At 39.3% G+C, this 23,362-nt stretch overlaps 3 protein-coding genes across 3 annotated transcripts; 1 reads left to right on the plus strand and 2 right to left on the minus strand.

The window, feature by feature from the left end:
* Window positions 1–4,603: 4,603 nt before the first annotated feature.
* poll (polymerase (DNA directed), lambda) lies at window positions 4,604–8,767 on the minus strand. The gene is made up of 9 exons (XM_077570961.1): window positions 8,566–8,767; window positions 7,689–7,824; window positions 7,319–7,613; window positions 7,047–7,155; window positions 6,585–6,920; window positions 6,072–6,245; window positions 5,627–5,755; window positions 5,348–5,516; window positions 4,604–5,280 (listed from the first exon to the last, which is right to left on the minus strand). The coding sequence occupies exons 2-9, from the start codon at window positions 7,801–7,803 to the stop codon at window positions 4,919–4,921; spliced, it is 1,689 nt and encodes a 562-aa protein (XP_077427087.1). The 5' UTR covers window positions 7,804–7,824; window positions 8,566–8,767; the 3' UTR covers window positions 4,604–4,918.
* A 241-nt stretch (window positions 8,768–9,008) lies between these two features.
* Window positions 9,009–13,257, plus strand: dpcd (deleted in primary ciliary dyskinesia homolog (mouse)). Its single transcript, XM_077570881.1, has 6 exons — window positions 9,009–9,257; window positions 9,737–9,817; window positions 9,907–10,031; window positions 10,122–10,255; window positions 10,475–10,577; window positions 11,774–13,257. The coding sequence occupies exons 1-6, from the start codon at window positions 9,194–9,196 to the stop codon at window positions 11,876–11,878; spliced, it is 612 nt and encodes a 203-aa protein (XP_077427007.1). The 5' UTR covers window positions 9,009–9,193; the 3' UTR covers window positions 11,879–13,257.
* Window positions 13,258–15,873: 2,616 nt separating this feature from the next.
* Window positions 15,874–21,622, minus strand: fgf8b (fibroblast growth factor 8b). Its single transcript, XM_077570883.1, has 5 exons — window positions 21,098–21,622; window positions 20,975–21,011; window positions 20,315–20,495; window positions 18,659–18,765; window positions 15,874–16,875 (listed from the first exon to the last, which is right to left on the minus strand). Exons 1-5 carry the CDS (start codon window positions 21,154–21,156, stop codon window positions 16,585–16,587), a joined length of 675 nt encoding a protein of 224 aa, XP_077427009.1. The 5' UTR covers window positions 21,157–21,622; the 3' UTR covers window positions 15,874–16,584.
* Window positions 21,623–23,362: the final 1,740 nt, after the last annotated feature.

Raw genomic sequence — 23,362 nt, forward strand, 5'->3', positions numbered from 1 at the left:
CTCAATCAGTGCCCACCCCGGATTGCTGCTCAGCGCCAGATCTCCTGCTGATGTGAATGTAGCAGGTGGGGGTCCCCCACCTGTGGCAGTGGCCTCAGTCTTTTTTCTAGTGGCTACATTGGTGGGCAACATATTTACAGCTCGACACCTATTTAGTCTTATTTTTTATATACATATTGTTATAGGCTACTTGATCGCTTTTGGCTACTGTTGAGATGTAACAGTGAAGAATGAATATGTAGGTCAATTCAAAATCCTTTACATTAAATTGATAATTAATAACACTATTAATGTGAAATACACATCTAACATGAAACAATTGTAACTTATGCATTTAGTCTGTCGGCTATTTTTTTTCTTTTTTTGCTAATGATATTTCCCTTGTCTTATTGAGTATTGCCTTTTTTGGTGATTTCTGTCTTGAATTCCTCATACAGCTCCATCAATAACTTTAGTTCTGTTTGTGAAAAGAATACTGCTCTCGTTTTGCTGTCTTTTGACGTAATTGATCGCAATTTCGCCTTTCGACTCATCGGGGCTTCTTGTCTTGGGAGCGTGTACAAAGCCAGGCTATGCAAGCCTGTCTTACGTTAGCCTTGATTAGACGCGGCTGGAAAGGGTTAGTGGAACGACCTGGCGCTTTACCTGGAGATGGTGTTCACTTCCAGCCTCGCTTTTTTTGCATGAGCCTCGCTTTCTTTAGCTGCGTTGATGGAATACCCCCCTGAAGGATAATCATTTGAATGTTTCATTTAGGGGAAAAGGGGCAAATCGCGGATGTTACACAATTATTTTTTTTTTTTTTAAATGACACCTTTATGACTTTAGGAAACACAAAATAATGTAATGAATAGAATCCACCAATGTACAGAACTCCATACTCAGTAGCCAAGAATGCAATAACTTAGTTTAATGCTGTATACAAACATACAGGCACATACAGGAACAGCAAGGTCTATTCCTTTTTTTTTGTTTGTTTGTTTGTTTTTTACACTGAAGACATTTTGGTTTCAGATGAGACAAAAGTTGAGAATTCCAGCTTTTATCTCATGGTGTTTACATCTTGATGTGGCAAAGCACCTTTTGTTTGAACCCACCCACTTTTCAAGTGAGCAAAAAATATTGGAGAAATCTTTATTAAATGAACTTAAAGGGAATATAAAGAAATATTTAGTGGTGTAACCCTTACTTGCAATAACTGCATCAAGCTTGCAACCCATTGACTTCTCCAGACTTTTGCATTCTTCGTTTGAAATGTTTTTCCAGGCCTTTACTGCAGCTTCTTGCAGTTCTTTTTTGTTTCTGGGGGTTTCTCCCTTCAGTCTCCTCTTTCGGGAAGTAAAATGCATGCTTTATTGGGTTAAGGTCCGGTGATTAACAAGGCCAGTCTATGACCTTCCCCTTTATCCCCTGATGAAGTCATTTGTTGCGTTGACGGTGTGTTTCGGGACATTGTCCCGTTGCATGATGAAGCTTCTCCCGATTCGTTTGAATGTATTTTTCTGCTCACTGTCGGACAAAATGGTTTTGTAGACTTCAGAATTCATTCTGCTACTAGTGATATAATAATAACATAATAAGACTGCAAGCCCAAGCCATGACATTACATCCATCATGCTTCACAGATGAGTTTGTGTGTTGTGGACCATTAGCAGATTCTTTCTTTCTTTCTTTCTTTCTTTGCTTTGAGGTTAATCTTGGTAGCATCAGTTCATAAAATTTTGTTCCAAAACTTTTGAAGCTCATCTCTGTACTTCTTTGCAAAATGGACACATATATTTGTTCTTTCAAAGTCTTTATTGAGGGTGTAACCCATGACTGTCACAGCAAAATAAATTCAATAAAACTTGGTCTTCATGAGAAATGTGGTTTTCATTCAAGGAATGGCAATACCGCTTTTGTCCATATAGTGCCGCCATAATCAATGCAAACTGAACCTTGCTTTAGCTGCTTTAAAGCTTTAACTATTGGGTTGAAACAGAGCTAAAGCTTTAACTTTGACAGCCCTAGAATAGAACATTTACCTCAAACAAAAAATTTAAAACTCTTGGCTGGCTATAAAAAGCGTTAACAGCTTGTAAAAGTAAGGCTAGACGATATGACCAAAAAATAACATTTTGATTTTTTTTGTTTTGTTATTCAGGACGATTACGATTATAATCAATTTAAATCTAATAAAATGGACAAACATTTATTTAAAGGTTTCATTTATTCAAAAATAATTCCTGTGCAAAATGTAACTGTAATGTACAGTATACTGATTCTAAATCAGTTTTAAGATAAACTGCTTAATTGCCACAATTGAGTAGTTGGTAGCTATTGTAAAACTAGTGCTGTCAAACCTTTAACTTTAACTATAAACATGTCTTGTAAACCACCCAGCCAGCATTCAGCCACTTGTGCAAAATTACAACTCACAATAACATCTGGATGTAACAGAACATAAGAACAACAGTTTTTAATAATCCAAGAGACAAAGGTCAATTTCATGATTTAGCAAATTTCCAAACCAATTCAGTATGCTTAAAAAGAAAAGAAAAGAAAGAACTCAATTAAAAATACTATAAGCCTATATCTCAGCGTGGTGCTATTGATGACAAGGCAAAATGTCATGCATTATTTTAACATTCTTCATCCATCTTGATAAAATAATAGTGTGATGTCTTGGAATATTCAAATGTGTGTTTAAATTTCTTTTCTTTTTTTACATCCTTTTTTGGACAGAAATATGACAATGTATTCTTTGCCTATTACTGTCCCGTCAGGGTGAAGTTAATAGACTTTGGTGTAGCTCTCGTAGTCCCCACTGTCCAACCCGGGATGATGGCGCAGCCTATTGGTTACCGAGCTCCAGAAGTTGCCCTTGGCCTTCCCTTCACTGAGGCTGTGAACGTTTGGGGCGTCGGCTTCGTCCTGGTGTTGCTTTACATTGTTGACAACCTCTTCCCTGTTGACTGTGAATACCAGATGATGAAGTGTATGGTGGATGTTCTAGGTCAGCCAGAGGACCACCTGCTCCATGCTGGGAAATATACCAAACGCTTCTTCACCAAGAAGAAAGCCAGGAGAGGTTGACACTACAGACTTACAACACCGGAGGAGTACGAAACAGCCAATCATATTGCACCTCTTGAGTGGAGCGGCTTCATTGAACCACGCAGCTCTCTGGACGTCTTGACCACCTTTTATCCTGTACAGGCGGAGATGGCGGAGGTGAAGGACCGCAGGGCATTTGTGGAGCTGCTGAAAGGGATGCTACACCTTGACGGGGACCAAAGGATCTCTCCCTATCAGGCCTTGCTGCCGCCATTCATTACAATGGCACACCTGAAGAAAGACCCTGACCACCAGTGCAGTGACAATTTCAGCAATCATCCCAGTCTTTTGTAGTTTTAGCCCCCCAGCAGATGACTGTACTGTAAATGCGTCTTAGATATTTTAAATATATTTATTTTAATGTACGATATATCTACTTCTGGTCATTCTTAACCTGGCAATAGCCAGATTGATAATTGTGATTCACTCAAGGGAGTTCTCCACAATATCAATCTGGAACTGCTCCACTGTGATTTGCTCGGGAAAGGCAGGACATTCTGGACAATACGTCGAGCTATTTATTTTGCTCCTTTTGGTTACTTAATATTCAATGCCCTCTGGATACTTGCTTGAGTCTGAAGGTTGTTAGCAGAGCTTGTAATTACCGAATGGGAGATGGGGGTGGGATCAATTAAGTTTTCTTCTTCCCACTTGCTTTCAGGCAGAATTGGACTTTGTTTGTTTTTGCTCTTTGTGGAATCTGACACTGACAATGTTGTATTTGTTATTGCCTGAAACAAATAATAAAAGAATGAACACTCACCTGTTTCAAAATAAAATTGATCACCAGTGGAATATTCTGATTAATGCAAAATTTGCTTAAATGACCATTAACCCTATTTTATGGTAATATCGCTATCTTTACGTGAAAACACTTTCTAGTCTCAGGAGGATGAGATGACTTTTCTTTCAGAGGATTTCCCAGTCATTAAATCATATAAATAGGCCTATTGTGCTTCTCGAGTGCCAAGTATTTGGATGATGAACACGACCAATGTTTACCCATTAATATTGATCAAGTCCAACTATGCATGTGTCAAGATTGTCTCGTAACTAAATACAGTATCTACAATTTTCAATGACTTTGTAACAATCCGTAGTATGATACCGTGCCACATGGTGGCGCCTCTTTGTTTTTGTCGTACCGATGGGTCACTTTTTAAAGTTTTTTTTGCCGTTGATCTGAGCGGTCGTGTCTTGTACCGAACTGTACGCCTTATTGACGAGAACATCTTTTTTAATTAATTTTTTTTTTTTTAGCGCCCGTCCATGGATGTACTTGGCCCACCAATCACGCGTTAAGAGTAAGCTGCACCCCAGTTTGGTTGCGAAGCAGACGTCATCCTGGATTGTTGCCAGTCATCCATCTATGCATTGAGAAAACAAATTATTCATTCAATTTTGTACTGGCTGTGGACAATGAATTAACATGCTTGTTTTTGGAACGTGGGTGTAAATCCACACAAGCACGCGGAGAACATGCACTACATACACCATGTACATACACTCATTGTTGAATACATTTTATTAGTGGAAGCTTTCATGATTAGTTGTTTCATTTCCATCGGCAGCAAAATGTTTGACATTTCATTTATCAGCTCATGACAATAGTGTGCATTTAAAAGCAAAATTATTTTAATTTAATTTAATTGTTCATTAAGTTATTGCATACTGAACTTTTTACATTATTTAACATGTGTGCATTATAGTAGTGAAGTAAATGTTTCAGAGGTGGCGTTCCCTTTGAACTGTCGAATAAAGCCAACATTCAAATCGGATGGCGTAAACAGTTAAAATGTTAAAAAGATAAAATTGCAAACCATCACCAGTCCCTTTCACAAGGCTCTCGGTATGGTATACCCAAAAGTTTAAAAACATCACTCTCTGCAGGTGTAGGTAGCGGAGTGCCAGCATACACCTTGGTGCTACCTTGACGCACCACACTTTGGTTAAGCGAATGCTCTGACAAGCTCATGTTCTTTGTCTTTGCCAGGGCCCTCATAGAGCGGTTGAAGTGTGCAGAGCCGGTAAAGTACATGAGAGCGCAGGCAAACTCATCGTAGGGCACCACAATGACGTCCAGCCTGCGATGGCGGCGGTCTGGTCCTGGCAGGCGGCACACGCCCATGTATTTCTTCTGCTCTCCATTCTCCTCGTGGCTCACGAGGTCATCTGTCAAAAAGCCTGAGGAAATAGTAACAATCATGAAACAAATCAAATCTATCTGCGTAATAATTCTCACAGAGCTTACCAGTGTCATGGAGGCTCTGGAGCACTTTGCTGAATACACCTTTGTGGGATTTTCTGTCCGGATGTGAAATAAGCACATCAACATCTCCACATGTGCTCTTTTCTCTGCGGTACGAGCCACATGCCATTGCCAGCAGGCCAGGATCAATTGCTTGGGCAGCATGCATCACCTGCATGTAGCCAGAAATAAATACTGCATGTCATAAAAAACCTGGAAGTTCAGACTAGAACTCATCCCATAATGCTAAATGTTGCCAGAGACAAATGAAGACGTCGTTACCACTTTCTCAATGGCTGCAGCTTCTTCCCTGGGCATTCTGTCTAGAAAGTCATTGTAGTGCTTGAGTCCTATTTTCTGAGTGTTGGTCAAGTGGGCTTTTGTGCGGATGTCCTCCAAAGTACGGAGTCCCTGATGAATAAGAAAACATTGAAAATCCACGACAACATTGATTCTTCTAAAGAAAATTACGTTCCCTAATCTTTATGACCAATCGAAAGTTTGGCCAGGCTGAAAAGGTACAATGGCTTTGTTTTTATTTCAGGTTCGCTATTTGGTTATGCCTAGATTTCCTTCTATGTCTAAAAGGGAAAATCTTCTTCAAACCTTGATTATACTTTTATAATGTTTTTCTTATAGTAATGCTGCGCAAATGTTTGCAGAAAGCTTGGCTTGCGACCCAACACATAATAAAAGCTGTATCGAGGATGAAGAGTGGCCGTTTCACCTGTTGGTACCAAAGCTGTGCCGTCTTCGTTCCTGCACCCCAAATGTTAGTAAAAAGCTCCAACACTGGCACAGCCTCTCCAATGTGATCTAGCTTGCGCAGATGACCACTTTCCATGATCTCATCTATTTTGTCTGCCATCCGTTTACCAATTCCCGGGATAAGACATGCCTCCTGGAACGGAGGAAAAAAAAAAACGAGAAATCTAGGGTGTCATTTACATCTTTTGAATGCGGAACATTGCATATAGACTAAAAAAATGTACAAACTTATTACGCTAATTTTGCCAGTTATATTGCGTTAAATGGCAGAAGTTTGCACACATATAGTACATTATATGTTTGTGTCTAATAGTGCACAGATGGGTAAATCCTACGTCAAAATTTAGTAAATGCAAAAAAAAAAAAAAGATTATCTTTTGAGCTTGGTCCCTTTTGAAGATATCCACTCCACTGACTGTACTGTAATATTTTACTGGCATGACACATTTATCCAGTATTTCTTGCAGCTTACCTGATACGATGTAACCGGCTTGTGATAGCTCTTCAATGCATTGACAGCCTTGGAGTACCCCAATGCCCTCCACTTGTCTCCCTGGTGTGTATAAGCCTTGGCCAGTAGTTCAAGTTTGTCGGTGATGTGTTTGTTGAAGTTATTGCTCTTGGACTGAGAAGACTGTGCGCAGACCCACTTCCTTGAGACCACCGTACGAGTGGTAGTGTCTTGATCAGGCTCCTTGCTGAGCCCGATGGCCTCTTCTTTGGGGCGCTGGCCTGTGACGAGTGCTTCCAGGTGACTTTGACTGACTACGTCATCTTCTCCTCGTGCATCTTCTTTGTCTGATACACTCTGAAATGTATTACATGGTGACGATAAGCAGCTGTTCTTTCTGACAATGACCATATTTACTTGGAGAATGGTGAATTTGGTAACAGTTACTCATAAGACTTTTCTTCCAATATACCAGCCACTGACCATTTCTGATGTCTCCCCTTGCTTGCTTTGATCACACTCTGGCTTGGGAGACATTTCAGGTTCAGATTTATCATTCAGCAAGTCTTTCTCTTGTTGAGTTTCAGACTCCCTAAGAAGAGAGAAGATAACAAAAAAACTAACAAGAATAATAAGACTAAGATGACATCTTAGTCAAAGGGGCGAATACAGACTAACACAATAAGGTGCAAATGGATGTAAACATGCATTCCCATAGTTTTAACCACAGCAGACAATGCAATGATAGGCATTACCTCTTTGGTAAAAGACTGTAGCTTGATTCATCCAAGAGTTGTTTCTCACTAATACACGAGCTTAACCAGCTGCATTTCACTAGATGGACCCCAGACGGAATTGCATCCACCTTGATGAGACGCAGAGCCCTGTCACACTCCATGTTGTCATCGACAACAACATGAGTGACACCAACACACAGAGATGTCTTCGTCTGGCCTCCGTTCTGTTGAATTTGTCTTTGGAAGATTTGACATCTTGCATTTCCTATTCCCGCAGGCAGGATGTACACCGAGGTACCATTAAAGGTATTTCCTAAGAAAAGGGAGACAAAAAGAAAATGAACTAAGTAGCATGATCTGAGTTAGAACCAAAACAAAAAATACCAACCTGTGACATCAAATTCATCAGATTTCTTCTTCAAAGGAGGAGAATCCTTTCCTTGAGAAACTCGGGCCCTTTTAACTTTGGGGAAAGCTTTCATAATCCCGTGACATGACTCCATCTTGAAAAGGGGCAAAGGGGCCTGCAAAATGAACATCAGAAATTACTTAAATGCATTATGCTTTTCAAGGTTGTCGTTTCTCGGCCATATGTGCTCTTTCTATAAATATAGGGCAGACATCAAAAGTATACTGTATAAAAAAAAAACGAATGTACTACACATTATTATTACTCGCCATTAATTTGTTCTTCCACACAAAAATCATCATACCATACTTAAAAGAATACTTAAATATATATTTTTTTAAACCCTATGCACTTTTTTTTTTGCGGGTTTACATCCACAATGTTTAATGCCAATTAAACTTAGGCAGTAATAAATCTAAATTAAATGATTACAAAACAGAAAAACAAAACAAAACGTGTTTATCTTTTATTTGACTTAACTTGATTTCTAATTAATTTAATTAACGTGTTTGTCCACAATCTTTCAAAACTTTATTGGCAGTATTGCAGAACTAATGAATCCACCGTGAATGCACTGTACTTATATGAACGATATTATGGTAGCGGTATTATGGTAGCGGTCTGCAGTACTTTGTTTTACTGATTTAAACATAATACTGTGAATACTTTACGTTTGTCTTAACATTATACACATACATGATAACTTTAGGCTGGTGTTGACGGTGCAGGGGGAAAAAATTCGGGTTAATCGGAAAATGCGTCAGTAGTGTGTGTCATTCCGGCAATCCACTGTATAAAAGATATGTACGTAGTATACGAAGCACTTAAAAAAATATTTGCAATGTTTTGCGCTTACCCTCTTCCAGTAGGAACCATTCCTATTAAACAACAATAAAATGTTGAAAGCAAAAACTTCCGGTGCATTAGTTTTTAATAACTGAGTTGCATTTTTATCCTCCACCCTTTTTCATTAAAATACTACAGCCGACGAATAATTGTCTATTCTGACTGTATGCTTTGTTGCAATTTTCAAAAATATGTTTTAAATGTTTAGGTTTATATTGTCTGCAGCAAGGAAGGAAGCGGCAAACACTTCCGGTTTATTGCTGTTAATATTTTTAAATATATTTATTCTTTGTTGTAAAGTTTTGAATATACATATTTTTAAAACATATATAAAGTTTCTTTCGTCAGTGAAATTTACGTTAACATATGCAATAAGTACATGACAGATAATACGCAGACAGAACTTTTTTTTTTTAAAGACGGACGCAAGTTGATGACGTCAAATAACACGCGCAAGTGCCATACAAGTACAACCACATTATTCCTTCATATATGTGTCAAGGTTTTTTTCTTTGTTAAATATATGTCTATATAAGTCTTGTTTTTGATAAAAGGAGGTCAGTTTTAGTTTTGTTTACTTTACGGTGAGTTGCCATGGTTACAGCTTGATTCCGGAAGCATCTCTGCACAACGCAAGCATGGCTGCGCAAAGCTGGATCGACAACCTAAAATCGTCAAAGAAAACTGCTTTGATTCACGATGGTGAGTATAATGATTTGAATTCTTATTTTTTATTTTATTTAAATGGTGTTTTCGGTGTCAACGTTTGGCCAGATCTTATTTTCACCTGTCAAATGTAAATGTTTGTGGACGTGAGCAGTACTAAAATGGTCACCCCCCAAACCCTGTTTGCAAATCACACGCTAACGTAAGGAGAATGCACAATAAAAAAAACAATAAGAGCCACCCTAATCATCAACAACATGGTTACACACGCCATTTTTAAACAGTAGACCTACTTCAAACGTCAAATTTGGGTGCCACTCTTTGGATGCTTTTTTCTTCTTGATGAAGACGATGCTCCAGATTCTTAGAACATATTGCTAAGTTAACTTATTACAAATAACTTGATAACGACTAACATATGGCTAAGTTGTGAATATTATTACCTGTACAAAGGATTGAAAAGACTATGCCTATTTGCTTCCTAATTTTCACGTTTCACCATTCTAAATCACAAGGGAAAAGGAAGATCCACTACCTCTTTGGAGATGGAAAAGAAATGGCAGAAGAGTACGACTTGAGAACAGATGAACTTGTTGGTAAACATTGCACAGGAAGCCTCATCCACTAGTCATCATTTTTGTCCATGAGATGATTATTATTTTGTCGAACATTTGGTGCTTTGCAGTGCGAAAGTGGCGTCACAAAAACACACTTGGAGCGCAAGGTCAATGGGAGGTAGAAGTTGGAGAGCCACCTGTTGGTCCCGCCGCCTCTTTGGATGCTGAGATGCTAACAGAGAACTGTTCCAATGTATGTTTTCTCTCTGCAGTCTTGAATCCAACATGCTGCATTACAGTTGGACTGTGTATTTTTGACCGGACATTCCTTTTGTTTCCACAGCCTGTGTTTATGCGTAAAGATACAAACAACAGCTTTCAGTGGAGAATCCGGAACCTTCCCCACCCTAAAGATGTCTTTAATGTTTCAGTGCAAGCACCTGAGAGATGTATTGTCATAAAAACTTCCAACAAAAAGTAAGTAACTATGCTTAACACACTCACATATTACCACTCTTTGCAATCCTATTGTTGTTCCTATAGATGGCAGTGTTTGCTCTACATTAGTCTATAGCAGTGTTAAACCATTTTTTTTAAACCAAGGCATGTATTTACATAAGGGAAAAAAAACTGACGAGAGTGCCAAACAAAAATGTTACAAAAAGTGTTCCACTGTCCTCTTTTATGCATTACCAGATATTACAAGAAGTTTGGTGTTCCTGATCTGGATCGCAGTCAACTTCCACTGGACAGCTCTGCCTTAAGCTTCACTCATGCCAACAGCACTTTGATAGTCAGTGTAAGTGTACAATAAATGTAGATACATCCCTACATTGCTTAATATGTCTTAACATTGCCAAACATCCTTTTCTGTGGGATGCCTGACAGTTTTCCCAGACGGCCTCCTGATTAAGACCTGACTCATACCGCCCTCGTACTTTTTTATTACAAGTTCCAGTTCCGTATCACGCATATCCTGTGCAGATCTTAAGGAAGCTGGAGCATATTACATACACACAAACATGGGGAAAACGTGCAAACTTGACACAGTAAAGTCAGAACTAAAGTTGCAAACTAAGAAAGTAGTAGGTCTATATTCAGATCCATTTCATTTTGATCCAAAATTGATGCTGGAATTGTTTTTGGTCCATGCCCTAAAGCAAGTATGGGAAAACTTTGTGGATTTAAAATATTGTTAGCCTATTACTAAACACATTATTACTAAACAAATATCAATGCTCTTGCAAAAAAAAAAAATTTTTTTTCTTTAAGTCAATGTAGTTTGACCTGCATGTTCATAATAATATAAGCTCATTCTTTTGTTTTGCATGCAATATTTATAAGTAATCAATTATTTAACAAAATGCAATTTTTTCAGAATATACATTGTCAAATTTTTTATTTTGATATTTTTACGTTTTGCAATACAGTGTTCCTTCACTTTTTGTTGATGATACGTTCAAGTCGCCGTCGCTCGCCGAGATGCTCGTTTCTCTCACGCAAAATAAGAATTGGTGGTAGCCTTGCGGAGTGTGGTCGCTCTGAGCCACCGTAGTGTGCATGTTTCTAACTGCATGCGCTTCTGCTGCATTCCATGCTATAGCGACATCTAGTGGTCACTTATTACACGGTGCCTTTAACCAAAAAACGGGTTACAAATGTCACAAATTAGTCACAAATGAAAATCCACGAGAGATGACATTAAAAATGTTTAAATTTAAAAAAAAAATTTTTTTTGAATAAGTGAGCCAGTTATTTATAAGATGAATAAATAGAAAAAATGCTAAATTAATGCTAGAAATATTCCAGGACTCCACCCTTTTACGCACAGTTGTCTTTTTAATTTATCTTGTGTGTGTATGCTGTTTCATATAAAAAGATTCGATCATATATCTTTTTTAGATTAAATTGTCTTTGTTTAAAGTAGCAATGCAAGTAGAAACAATCGAGATCTACTAACCACAATGACATTTTTGTTGTCCTCTGCCGTTACAGTACAAGAAACCCAAAGAGATTTTAACCCTCGAACAAGACCTGATGAAGGAGCTGAAGAAGCTAAAAGGGACGAGTGAAGGTGACATTGACTGCAAAACTCAGTGAATTTTGAAGGAGGGGGAGAACGCCATATTCTGGTCATTTATGAGATCATTGTTTAAATGTATAGAATTTATGTTTGATTAGACTCTCCTGACATGTTTTTCATCGATACTTCATAGGGTAAATTCTTTCTTTCTTGTGTTTTCCACCTTAAAATTTCAAATTGCTGTCAAGCATTGACAAATTATGTTTCTCTCATTCACTCATTCACTGCCATTGATGGCTATAGACGTAAAAAAAATAATTTAAACTATTTCTATTAGTTAAACATTTTTTTTTGTTAACAAGGGTATGAAATCCATTTTTTAAAAATTGTATAAGAACAGATTTTAAAATTGTGATTAATCGTGAGTTAACTAGTGAAGTCATGCGATTAATTACGATAAAAAAAATTGTAATCGCCTGACACCCCTAATTTTTAATAATCTTTTCTTAAAAAAAAAATTATTTAAAAAAAAATTGGGCGTGGGGGGGTTGAAGATTAAAAATTAGGGGCAGCAGGTGATTACAATTTGTAATTGTAAATATTCGCATTACTTCACTAGTTAACACACGATTAATGCCAAATTTTATATCTGTTCTAAATGTACACCAAAAAAAAAACTAGGCTTTCATACTCTTGTTAGCAAAAATGGGAAAAAATGTTAAACTAATAGAAATAGTGCAAATAAATTTTTGACGTCTATTGCTGTCAATGGCAGTGAATGAGTTAAAACATGTTGCAAGTTTTTAGATCAGAACACTGTCTTAATATTACTTCATGTTACATGCGTTCTGTCAAACTTAGTCCATTGTGGTCTTGATGGAAGTCACACAATCTCGGCAGCCTCTTTTCATTGATGCCCTTGTAAAGCACTCTAAACACACAATGACCCATCCCTGTCCGTTCCAGGGTCACTGTTACGAGCACATCCCATTTGTGTGAACTGAATACCTTCGTGTTCCTTGCGTGTCGTGGGCCACCCTGAAGGCCATTAGTGAACGTTTGGTGATCGACGGAGCTCGTACATGTAGAGCGGTTTCCATTTTACCCTCGGGGTCTCATGAGACCTCCGCCCTGTGGTCAACATCACTGACACAAATTTGGATTCAATACAAAACAATACGTGAGACTTTGTTCCAAATTGTTGTCCACATGGCGCAAAAATTTTGTCAACATTTGCTGTCCGTGAAGTTCTCCCAAGCAATTAATTTGTTAAGTTGTTGCCTTTAATTTTAAGGAACTGCCTTTTTAAGTTATCCAAACAACTTTTTTTGATGTTCTTTATCCTTCCACACATCTGGTAATAATTTTGTAATAATTTACCCAGACCCACAAGCGCTTTGAAATTAAAGCTGAAAATGATGTTAGTGTGTCATAATAAAGAATTCTGCATGGCAAATTTGCTGCATGTCTATTATGTTTTTGTAAAATGTGTGCTTCGGAAGGACTTTGTACATTCTGCTACCTTTTGTCTCAACACGGCCATTTCCAAACCTGGGCAAGTAATGTGTGGGTTAAGTCATCAAAGGCAGCCTGTGTAAAAACTGTAACAAACAAATATTGCGAGTGACTTGCTGTGGTGACCCCTGACAAGACCCAAGTCACAACAATCCCTATTTTTGGTATTATAAAAATAAAAAAAAGACCAAAAAGATGTCAAACATGTTTAAAAACAATATTATGTGCCATGACTTACCCCATTGAAACTTTGGCATTTGATTAATATTTTAAGCACAGCATGTTGGCTATGTTGTGGAGTAACTCGCTACAAGACTCGCCGATGTTTTGGATTTCGTCAATTCATGGAGCTCAAGCAGTGACAAAACCAAAAAAACGTACCATTAGGAACCCAATGTAGGGCTTTATTGTGTCTGAGATAAAAAGTTAAATTTTCTTGTAAAAACTAAATGGAATGTTCTTTCCATAGACATTTAGATCAAAAGTCACCCTAAAAGTAAGAAATATACACTCTACTGATTACTTTGGTAAAAACGTGATGAAAAGGCCGTGTGAAAATGAGATATTTTCATAAATTTTGCAAGATGTAACAGTCACTGGTGAGTCGGCAACACCCCTTTTTTTGACCCTGTGATGTCAATCGATCAATCAATCAACCCATTAAATATGTATATGTAATATATAGTACAATAAAAAATATTTTTCTCTCTCTTTTCTGAATGGCTTTCGATCAGCAGCAGATGCCGTTCTCATTTTTTTTTTTTTGCGTAACTACGCATCTTTGGGGAATGGAAACAAGTTCACGCCGTCCTCCTGTAACTTCAAACAAAAGTCTGAAACAGAACGTGGCGGTATAATCCAAATCAGGGGTGCTTAAGCTCGGTCCTCCAGAGCCCCTATCCAGCCTGTTTTCCATGTTTCTCTCCACTAACACACCTGATTCATGATCAGGATCGTTATCAGGCTTCTGCAAAGAGGTCTCCCTAATTCGTTGGAATTTAGATGTTTCTGGGGTTGGTGAAAGACGCTGGTTGGTAACCTGGTGGGTAGAAGGTGATATCTGGTCGGTGCTGGATTTAACTTTCCTTACTTTTCTTTGATCCTTCCTCGGGTCTCCTGACAACCTCACGACTCTAGCTGGATTCTGAAGTATTTGGTTTAGGTGAACGGTATGGGATTTTTAATAGGTTTTAGGTGAATTAATGAGTACACACTCACACGCATACACACACACACCCGCACATGCACATACTCACTGGAAATAAAAGAAAAAAAATCAGGCTTCTGCAAAGCTTGCTGATTAGCTGATCATTAGATTCAGCTGTGCTGCAGGAGGGAAACATGGAAAACAGGCCGGATAGGGGCTCTCGAGGACCGAACTTGAGCACCCCTGATCCAAATGAATCCAAAAAATTGAAATGAATCAGTAGGAAGAACCATACAGCCAGCAAGTAAACAAAGTAGCTTGATCATGTTATACCCGGTTTGGTTGCGGTGAATTCAAAATCCATGAAATACTCGGTTGATATGATTCAAGTAACATGTATATTATATTGTTTAATACGACACATTCAAATTGGTCCCATTGACCTCTCTAACTATTGTGTTTATTTTGCAACAGCAATCTAACAATAACCAACATTCTCTATTGTTCAGCATTTTTTTGCATACGTGATGAATTGCTATTTACTATTGCTTAACAGAATTGTATGCTTGTTTAATCTTATTGTTTGTGACGATGTATTGTTACACTAAGACCACACAGCCGTCGTCAATTCCCGACAAAGCTTGAGGACATTCCAGTCTTCTCAAGCAGCAGCAAACAAATTGACCATCCAGCTCATGCCTTGTGAGAGCGAGCATGCAGCCAGGGTCTTCTTCCTCCCCTGTCGTTTGGCCTCTGACGGTCATGCTCAACTGCTTGTGGGAAGAGGTTTCCTTTTTCTGCCTCCCTTTCACTCCCGAATGCCTCTTCCCAGCCATTCCCCCTCTTTCAGTCCATGCCACATTTCGCCACACAGGCCCTGATGTTTTTTTCTGCGCCCAGCATCCCTTCCAACCCCCTCCCTGTGTGACTGGCTTCTTTTTGATAACTGACCCCTCCTCGTGTTATTATTCGAACCCACTATTGTATAACATGCCCTTTTATATGAGCTTTGACAAAGGCCCATTTGATCAGAGGGTTACGGTGCGCGATCGTGAGAAATGCAACTACATGGTGGTAACCTTTGTTTGGGCCAAAATGGTGGGCTGACCTCATCGCTTTTAATGCGTAGCTCCAGCCATTCAGGTCCAAGTCTCACTTGCTGAGCACATTCAACTCTGTGGCCTGTCACAGATATTGCCCCTCAGTTATCTGGGTCTCCAACGTGAAGGGGGGAGACAACTGTTTTTTTCCTTCTTTTTACTTTAAGGGGGTGGTGGGCAAATGTTCACTTGATTCCAAAACCATCCCCCCCAAAAAGCCAAGATGCTTTGGATTCTTTAGTGGTTTTAATATACACTCTACAATAAATATCGATTTGATGTCATTTACATTTTTACAGGAAAAATATATTCATAGATGTTGAAAAATTCCAAAATGACCTCCTCAAGGAAATTAGATGTCAACTGAAAACAGATAGCTGCCTTGTTTAGCTTCATTCTACTTTAAAGTGGAAGTCAATCTTAAACATTTCTTGACAATAATATGATATATGTGACCTCACTAGTCTAAACATGACATTCTGAATAATATTACATTTGTAGAATAAGAGTTATGAAGCAAAATTCTGCCATTTTTTATCTATATCAGGGGGCGGCCATTTTGCCACTTGCTGTCGACTGAAGATGACATCAATGTTGCTCAGGGCTCAGACAACGACCAATCACAGCTCACCTGTTTTCTGAAGCTGAGCTGTGATTGGTTGTTACCTGAGTCCTGAGCAATGGTCGCCCTATGAGATGGATTTTGCTTCTTAACTCATATATATATACATGCATACAACATATTATTGTCCCCCAAAATTTTGGGGGGTTGACTTCCCCTTTAAACATTCTTAATCGCTGAACTTCTAACCAAGCAATATCTTCCTATCAATCCAAACAAACATTGTCTCACTAAATTGGAAATAATGCATATTAGACAGTCAATGTGTACATAAAATCCAGAGCGCAGGATGACATAATGAGTCCACAAAAAGTGGCATTTGACTGTGAAAAGTGAATAGTTTTTTCCCCCTCTCCTAGTGTAAGATTGTCCATGATGCTTTGTCCACATTGTCGGCCCTCAGCGGCCCACTGCGCGCTGCTGATGGGAATGTTTAGTCCGCTTGCTTAAAGGAAGAACAGAGAGCGGCAGGACATCAAATGGTCTTCTATCACTCAGCAAGTGCCCGCGAGGTAACCGCTTCATGAAGTGGGCCTCTCTCTGGTGCTGCTTGGTCTTTGAGGCCTTCCGTGGACGGCCCTTGCGTGTGAAAGCCATGAACCAGCCCTCGTATTTGGCGTTCTGGAGCGCTGTGTAGTTATTTTCCAGAACTATCTCGGTAAAGATACAATCTTTGCCTCTTCCCTTCTTCTGGGGAAAAAAAGGAGAAAAGTTGCATGATGCAGATGTATTTTGACACTCCGAAAGTGGAAACATTTATTCCATTTTACAATGAAAAAGCTTTAAAATTGTCTACAGATGCCGCATGATGGTGGGAAAGCACTGCTTTTGTCCAAATCAAGCTCCTCAACTAACATTGACATTAGTTCCTTGGCAACAAGATGACACAGGATGGTGCCAAAGAAATAGATTAATTTTATATCTGCGACTTACGAATATGCGTGGGAACATTTACTGTATTTGTATTTACTGTGTACATGTGTCCTATATACTTTACATTCAATACAGAGTATTGTGGGCGTGGCTGGAATATGCAAATGTTTTCCTTCTGCCCAGGACTGGACTGGCACAAATAATCGGGCCTGGCATTTTGACTTAGGCCCGCCGGTACCAGCCCAATTGCCGACCACCCTTGGCTACCACATAGCTCTACCACTGATGTTTATTGGTTCAATTTGCACTCTATATTGTAAATGGATGGATGGGCTGCTCCTTCTAAACTGTGGGCCGGTCCCCCAGGGTGAAATAGAGGAAAATAATAATTGAATAGCACCACATTGGCCCCAAAGGACACTGGCCCACCGGGCATCTGCCCTGAATGCCAGATGGCCAGTCCAGCCCTGCTTCTGCCTATCATAACTAACTCAGTTATGATTGAGCCTTAGAAAAAAAGAGTAAACATTTGCAGACATGTGACCTGGTTCAAATTATTGTGCATAACTTTATTGCAAAAACAAATAGGTTGTAACTCTTGAAAAAAAAGGTCATATTTTGATCATTAGCCATAAAAATCACATTAAATCAGCATAAGAGCACCTTAAAGTGGAAGTCAACCCCAAAATTTTATTCACGATAATATGTTAAACCTTTGCGCTCGCACTAGTCTAGACACAGTATTCTGATTAATATTGCATTCGTAGAATATGAATTAAGCATCAAAATCCACCTGTTTTTATATATCTCAGGGTGCGGTCATTTTGACATTGCTGTCAACTGAAAATGACATCACACTTCTAGAGCTCTGATAACTACCAACCGGGGCTCAGCTTGCAAACGTCGCATTACCAAATGTCCCATGACCAAATGTCCCATGACCAAAATTCAGACAACAGATGAGGTCTGATTGGTCGTTACCTAAGACCTGAGTAACTGTAATGTCATTTTCAGTTGACAGCAAGTGGCAAAATGGCCGCCCCCTGAGATGGATGAAGCCAGGTTGATTTTGCTGCTTAATTCATTTTCCACAAATGCAATATTAATCATAATACCGTGTTTAGACTAATGCGGCTTCATATAACATATTGTGAAGAACATTTTGGGGTTGATTTCCTCTTTAAGCATTCAAAGTCACACTGCACTGTTCCATGAATAAAACATGTCTTCATGTATCCCTGACGCCACTAGAATAGTTTCTCCTTTTAAGCATTGGTTAGGTGTGGCTAAAATACAGCTTTGCGCATGACTGCAAGTTTTTGGAAGATCCTGCATTGTGTTTGTCTCCAGAGATATAGCAGCAGCTTCAAATACCTGCTTGCTGCTCATCAGTGGCTTTTTAACAGCTGCTCTCCTAAAACTTTCCTTACTACGCCTTTATCGGAACAAACCCGTTTGCTGTCTGAGTCAGACACAAATGATTTAACAGGACTAAGATTTTCTTCTTTTGTCAATCCGTTCAACTATTTCACACTTTTCGTCCCAAATGTGTTTGTGCCATGCCCTTTGAGTCATTTCCAAACTCAACGGTGCCGCTTACCTTTCCAATCAGCTTCCCTCGCTTATTCATGCATATGTAGTATCCACTCTTCACCCCTCTGATCCGCACACGACTCCCGAAGGAGTCTGTCTCCACCTCCAGTTTAGCTGCACAGGCAAACACGAACCAAATTGTGAGAAGACGTGGCACAAGCAATAATATTACTGCTTTTCTCTGAATAAACTCTAAAAGCACAATGGAGGATGTCATGAATCACTTCACTAAGAGATACGTGACTCATTTAGCCTTCAAAAGTAAGATTTTGTCTAACTTCATTATTTTTCATGTACAATTAATATCTTTATCAACATAATTTGCCACCTGCTGTTGACTAAAAATGACATCACGTGTGCTCAGTGCTCAGGTAACAACCAATCATGGCTCAGTTTGCAAACATCATATGACCTAACACAGAAAACAGTTGAGCCGTGATTGGTCGTTGCTTGAGCTCTGAGCACCTGTGATGTCATTTTCAGTCGATAGCAAGAGTGATTTTTTTTTTTTAAAGATACAACACTTTTTATTCCTGAAAATGGCTAAATGATTCAAGTATCCCTTTGAAGGGCATTCACTGCATGAGAACTCTTTAAAACATGCTGTCCAATGAACCAGAATTGCAAAGATGACATTTACGTTCCCTCTTTTAGGATGCAGCAGGGTGAGTAAATACAGTGCGGTGATGCACTTCAAATGAGGGAGGAAGCAAAGCGCCGCTGGCCACTTGGGCCACTTACAAAAGTGACATTATAGGTGTGTGTGAGGACTAGAATGTGAGTAGAGAAATCCAGAAGATAAAAGACTACATGGAACAAAGAGACGAATACACTGAACTCAAAAAGCAATACAACTGATCGATATAATGAGCCTCCAAAAAGCAGACATTGGATGGATGGAGGCTGTGGTGGAAAAACAACCCAACCCGCTTGGGGTCAGGACTTTTGCAACGTATAATATTCCTGTCAACAATAGTCTGCCCCCAGTCCACAAGCACATAAAATAACTTGCCGCTTAACTTCAAGCTTCTGTTGTAATCACTCACTTGTCCTCCTATGCCTAATGCTCTTCTAGACTAGAGGCAGCCAAAACCGCCAATAATAAAAGTTCTTTTCACCACATACACTTTGCACACTGTTGATTTTCAACCACAGTGTTCCTGAGATTCTGTTAAAATGGTGAATTAACTTTTAAAAGCCCTGCAAGATTTTACATCATCATTTCAGGTCTGTAGGCTTCAATTTAATAATAGTTACCAAGGTCCGTTTTATAGGCATATTTTATTCAAATATATGAAGCTTTTGATGAAATTGCACATACACTGACTGGCCACGGCAGTATACACCTGGCAACGTGTTTGTTATAGTGTTTTTTGTTTTGTTTTTTCCACCATCGCATTTTTAACATGTTTACTTTTTTTCCCTCTCTCATGTATAGCGAAGGAAACCAAAACTTAATTACTAACTCTGTTAAACTTATAACAGGTGTAGCCTACCTACTATCATGGACATTTTCACGCAATAACACAAACAAGCATACTATTGCGGTATTCTAAAATATATTTAAATGAATTCTCCATTCGGACGGGCAGTAGTGTTTTTGTGCAGTTGTGTTTTTTTTGTTTTTGTTTTTTAATGTTGGGTGCTGTACGTGTGTGCTTACCGTGCGCCGCTCCGTCGTCCCCGTTAGCGTTGATCCTCTTGTTGGACAGCACCTGGACGTGTTTGCCGCTGGTCCGACTGTACAGCTGGTACGTTCGAGTTAACCGGCGGCTCATCCGGTCCGACAGCCGACTCTGCTCGGTGACATGGTGCTTGAAATTAGGAGGAGACTGCACTGTGTTCTGCAGGACAACAGTAAGCACACGCGTTGATTTCATTCGAATCATTTCAGCAACTGTGGAGAACCACACTATTTTAATGGTTTTAAACGATTGATTTAATTTGATTTTATTTGACAGTGGCGTTTGCGGCTCTTTTAAGGATCCGTTCGGGGACCCTCGGGGATGACAATTCCCCTGTTCGTTATTTTCCTTTACCAGCAGTGATCTTTCACCCCCTTCTTGACTCCCCCGCCCTCAATACAGCCGTCCACATATGTTTTAACAATCACCTGTCAAAGTGGGATCTTGCCACTTTTCAAGATGTTTGAATTTTTGCCAATTGCCGAAGCCCTCCTAATAAAATGTTTTCATTATTATTGCAGCCCACTGCAGACGTGTGCAGACGCGCAATGTTCACATACCTACCTTTTTATTTTTTACGCATTTAATCCTATATTAGAGTTGTTATTAAGAGGTTTTAGTGAGAGAGAAAAAGTTACCTGTGCGTAAAAGCAAAGCGCTGTGAAGTGGAGTAACCTGTTGGAAAAAAAAGAATGAAAATATTTTATTTTAATGAATTAATCCACACATGCATTCGTAAAAAAAAAAAATTTTGTACTTACAGATAACCAAACCTCGATGCCCTCAGCCTCATCTTGTAGTAATTCAAATATTGATTCATGAATACTCCACTGATGCGCTGCTTAAAGGTCTCAGAAATTAAGTCCCCCCTGCTTCTGAATCCTCACAGCTTTAAGCGCGACTTGTTTGGTTGGAATTAATAGCTCCAAAAATTCCTCAGACGTGTCCCTTGTAGGTGAAGGTATGGCAGCTCCATTTCATTAAACTCAATATAAAAAAAAAATCCAACGTGACAATCCAAAATGAAAGTCCGGCATGAGCGCTGCTGTTCACATGACACCTGTGGTTAATCGTTCTTAAAAAGTTGTCCAAAAAGTCAATTAATATATATTGAAATCCTCATCAATTTGTTGTGAGTTCTGTAGCGTGAACGTTAACGCACGGAACTTTACGCACCAGGAATACGCACAGTAAACATTACAAGATGGCAAATCCACGCCACTAAACAAATTCTCGGTGTTTGTTGTTCAGATAATAAAAGCCCAATGTCCCTCTCCACTCGCGCGTGTACCCTCTCCAGTCCAGCAGCAGCATGTGCCTCCCTCCAACATTTAAATAGCTAAACTTGCGGGAAAGTCAACATCTTCAACGAGAGCAGGCGTGGCCTTCAAGCTGGAGCACATTTGAAACCGAATACTTGTTTAAAATCTTTACATGCACCTAGCAGCGAGGTGAGAAGTGAACCATTGAGTTTATTTGTGGCTTCACATGCAACCGCATGGCATGTAGCATGAGTGCCCCTTTCCCAGACCACAAACCACAGCATGTCAATGACAATCGAGTGTATCTTCATCCACATCGCAATTGTTTTTCTATTAGCACAAACGTCCACATGGAAAACTTTCCTGGCATGTACTTAAGAACATCTCCAGTTACATTAACATATTCCCTGTCTGCAGGTTAGAGGTGCTTGCCGGTCCCACAGGGCAGACCTCGATGTACTTTTTCATCCTACATATGTAAGTAATATGTATTCCATGTGAACACATGACACAAAATGGTTTTCACATGACATATAGCTGCATGGATACAAATGAGCTTTCTACAATCCTGGTTTGATTTTCAGAAGTTTGTGCAGGGCCTGCTGTGCTTTTCTTTCGGTCTTTGTGCATAGAAAGCATGCAATTACATTTACCTGTTTGCTCAACGGTGACAAAGACACGGAGACTCCTGCAGAGGGATACAACGGTTCCACTTTTGTGTGGACTCTGCTGGAAGCTGGACTTAATTGTGTGAACTTTCACTGAACAGTTAAACAAGTTTTGAACAGAGGCATGATTTTCACCAATTATATATGTTTTTGGGAACAGTCTCACAATCTTACCATGAATAAACTTTCTAGCAAAGACATAAATATTACATGCATAAACAGATGAATGTTCCCCTTTGAAACAATGAAGTAAATTATGTGCATAATCACTACAAGACACGCTGAACACATAATTATTTAAAGTGACGGTGTGTGGGATTTTGTGCCTTCTAGTGGTGAACTAAGAGAATGCAACAATTTTGTAGCGCGTGCACTACGGTGCCTTGGAGAAACCACACTTTGCAAGCCTGCCACCAATTACTACCAATTATTATTGGTAGTAGACAGGAGCTAGCAGGAGCGGCGTGCAAGACTGGCTAGCAAGAACTCGCTGGAGTGGCTAGCGGGAGAAGTTGCAAATGCTAGCGAGAGCAAAGCAGGGACGGGACTCAGCGACGGTCACCTGCAGGCCACAGCTGTAGAAGGTAAGCAGCGGTCAACCCATTGGGTCTGACAGCAAGCACTACCAGGGCTAAATACGTTCCCAAAATTGTCCTTCGGGTATCCGTAGCAAAAATATTTTCTGGATATTACTGAAATTAGTAGTGGATTAAAAAAAGAAAATAATTATTAGTTCACCACTAGATGGCACTAAATCCTACACACTGACCTTTTAAAACACCGTCCACCTCAAACCTCCATATCTTTATTTAAAGTCTCAATATTCACTTTACCAAAGGTTTACCTTAAAATGGCTTCCCGACTAAATGAGCCATAGCACATTGTATGACCCTTGCTTTTGCTTCATAAATGCAGTTCCATTTTTCACACACACAGAGCAGCTGCGTAAGAGTAACATTTAAAATATACATTATAATGTGAGTTGAAGCTGTCATATAGTCATAAATCAGTCATTCTAACCATTTAGGGGGTGAAAATGGACCTGCCTCATTAGTTCCAGCGGGACACTGGAACAATGGATTTTGACACCTGGAAC

Source organism: Vanacampus margaritifer, chromosome 7 (genome assembly GCF_051991255.1).
Source record: "Vanacampus margaritifer isolate UIUO_Vmar chromosome 7, RoL_Vmar_1.0, whole genome shotgun sequence".
NCBI lineage: Eukaryota > Metazoa > Chordata > Actinopteri > Syngnathiformes > Syngnathidae > Vanacampus > Vanacampus margaritifer.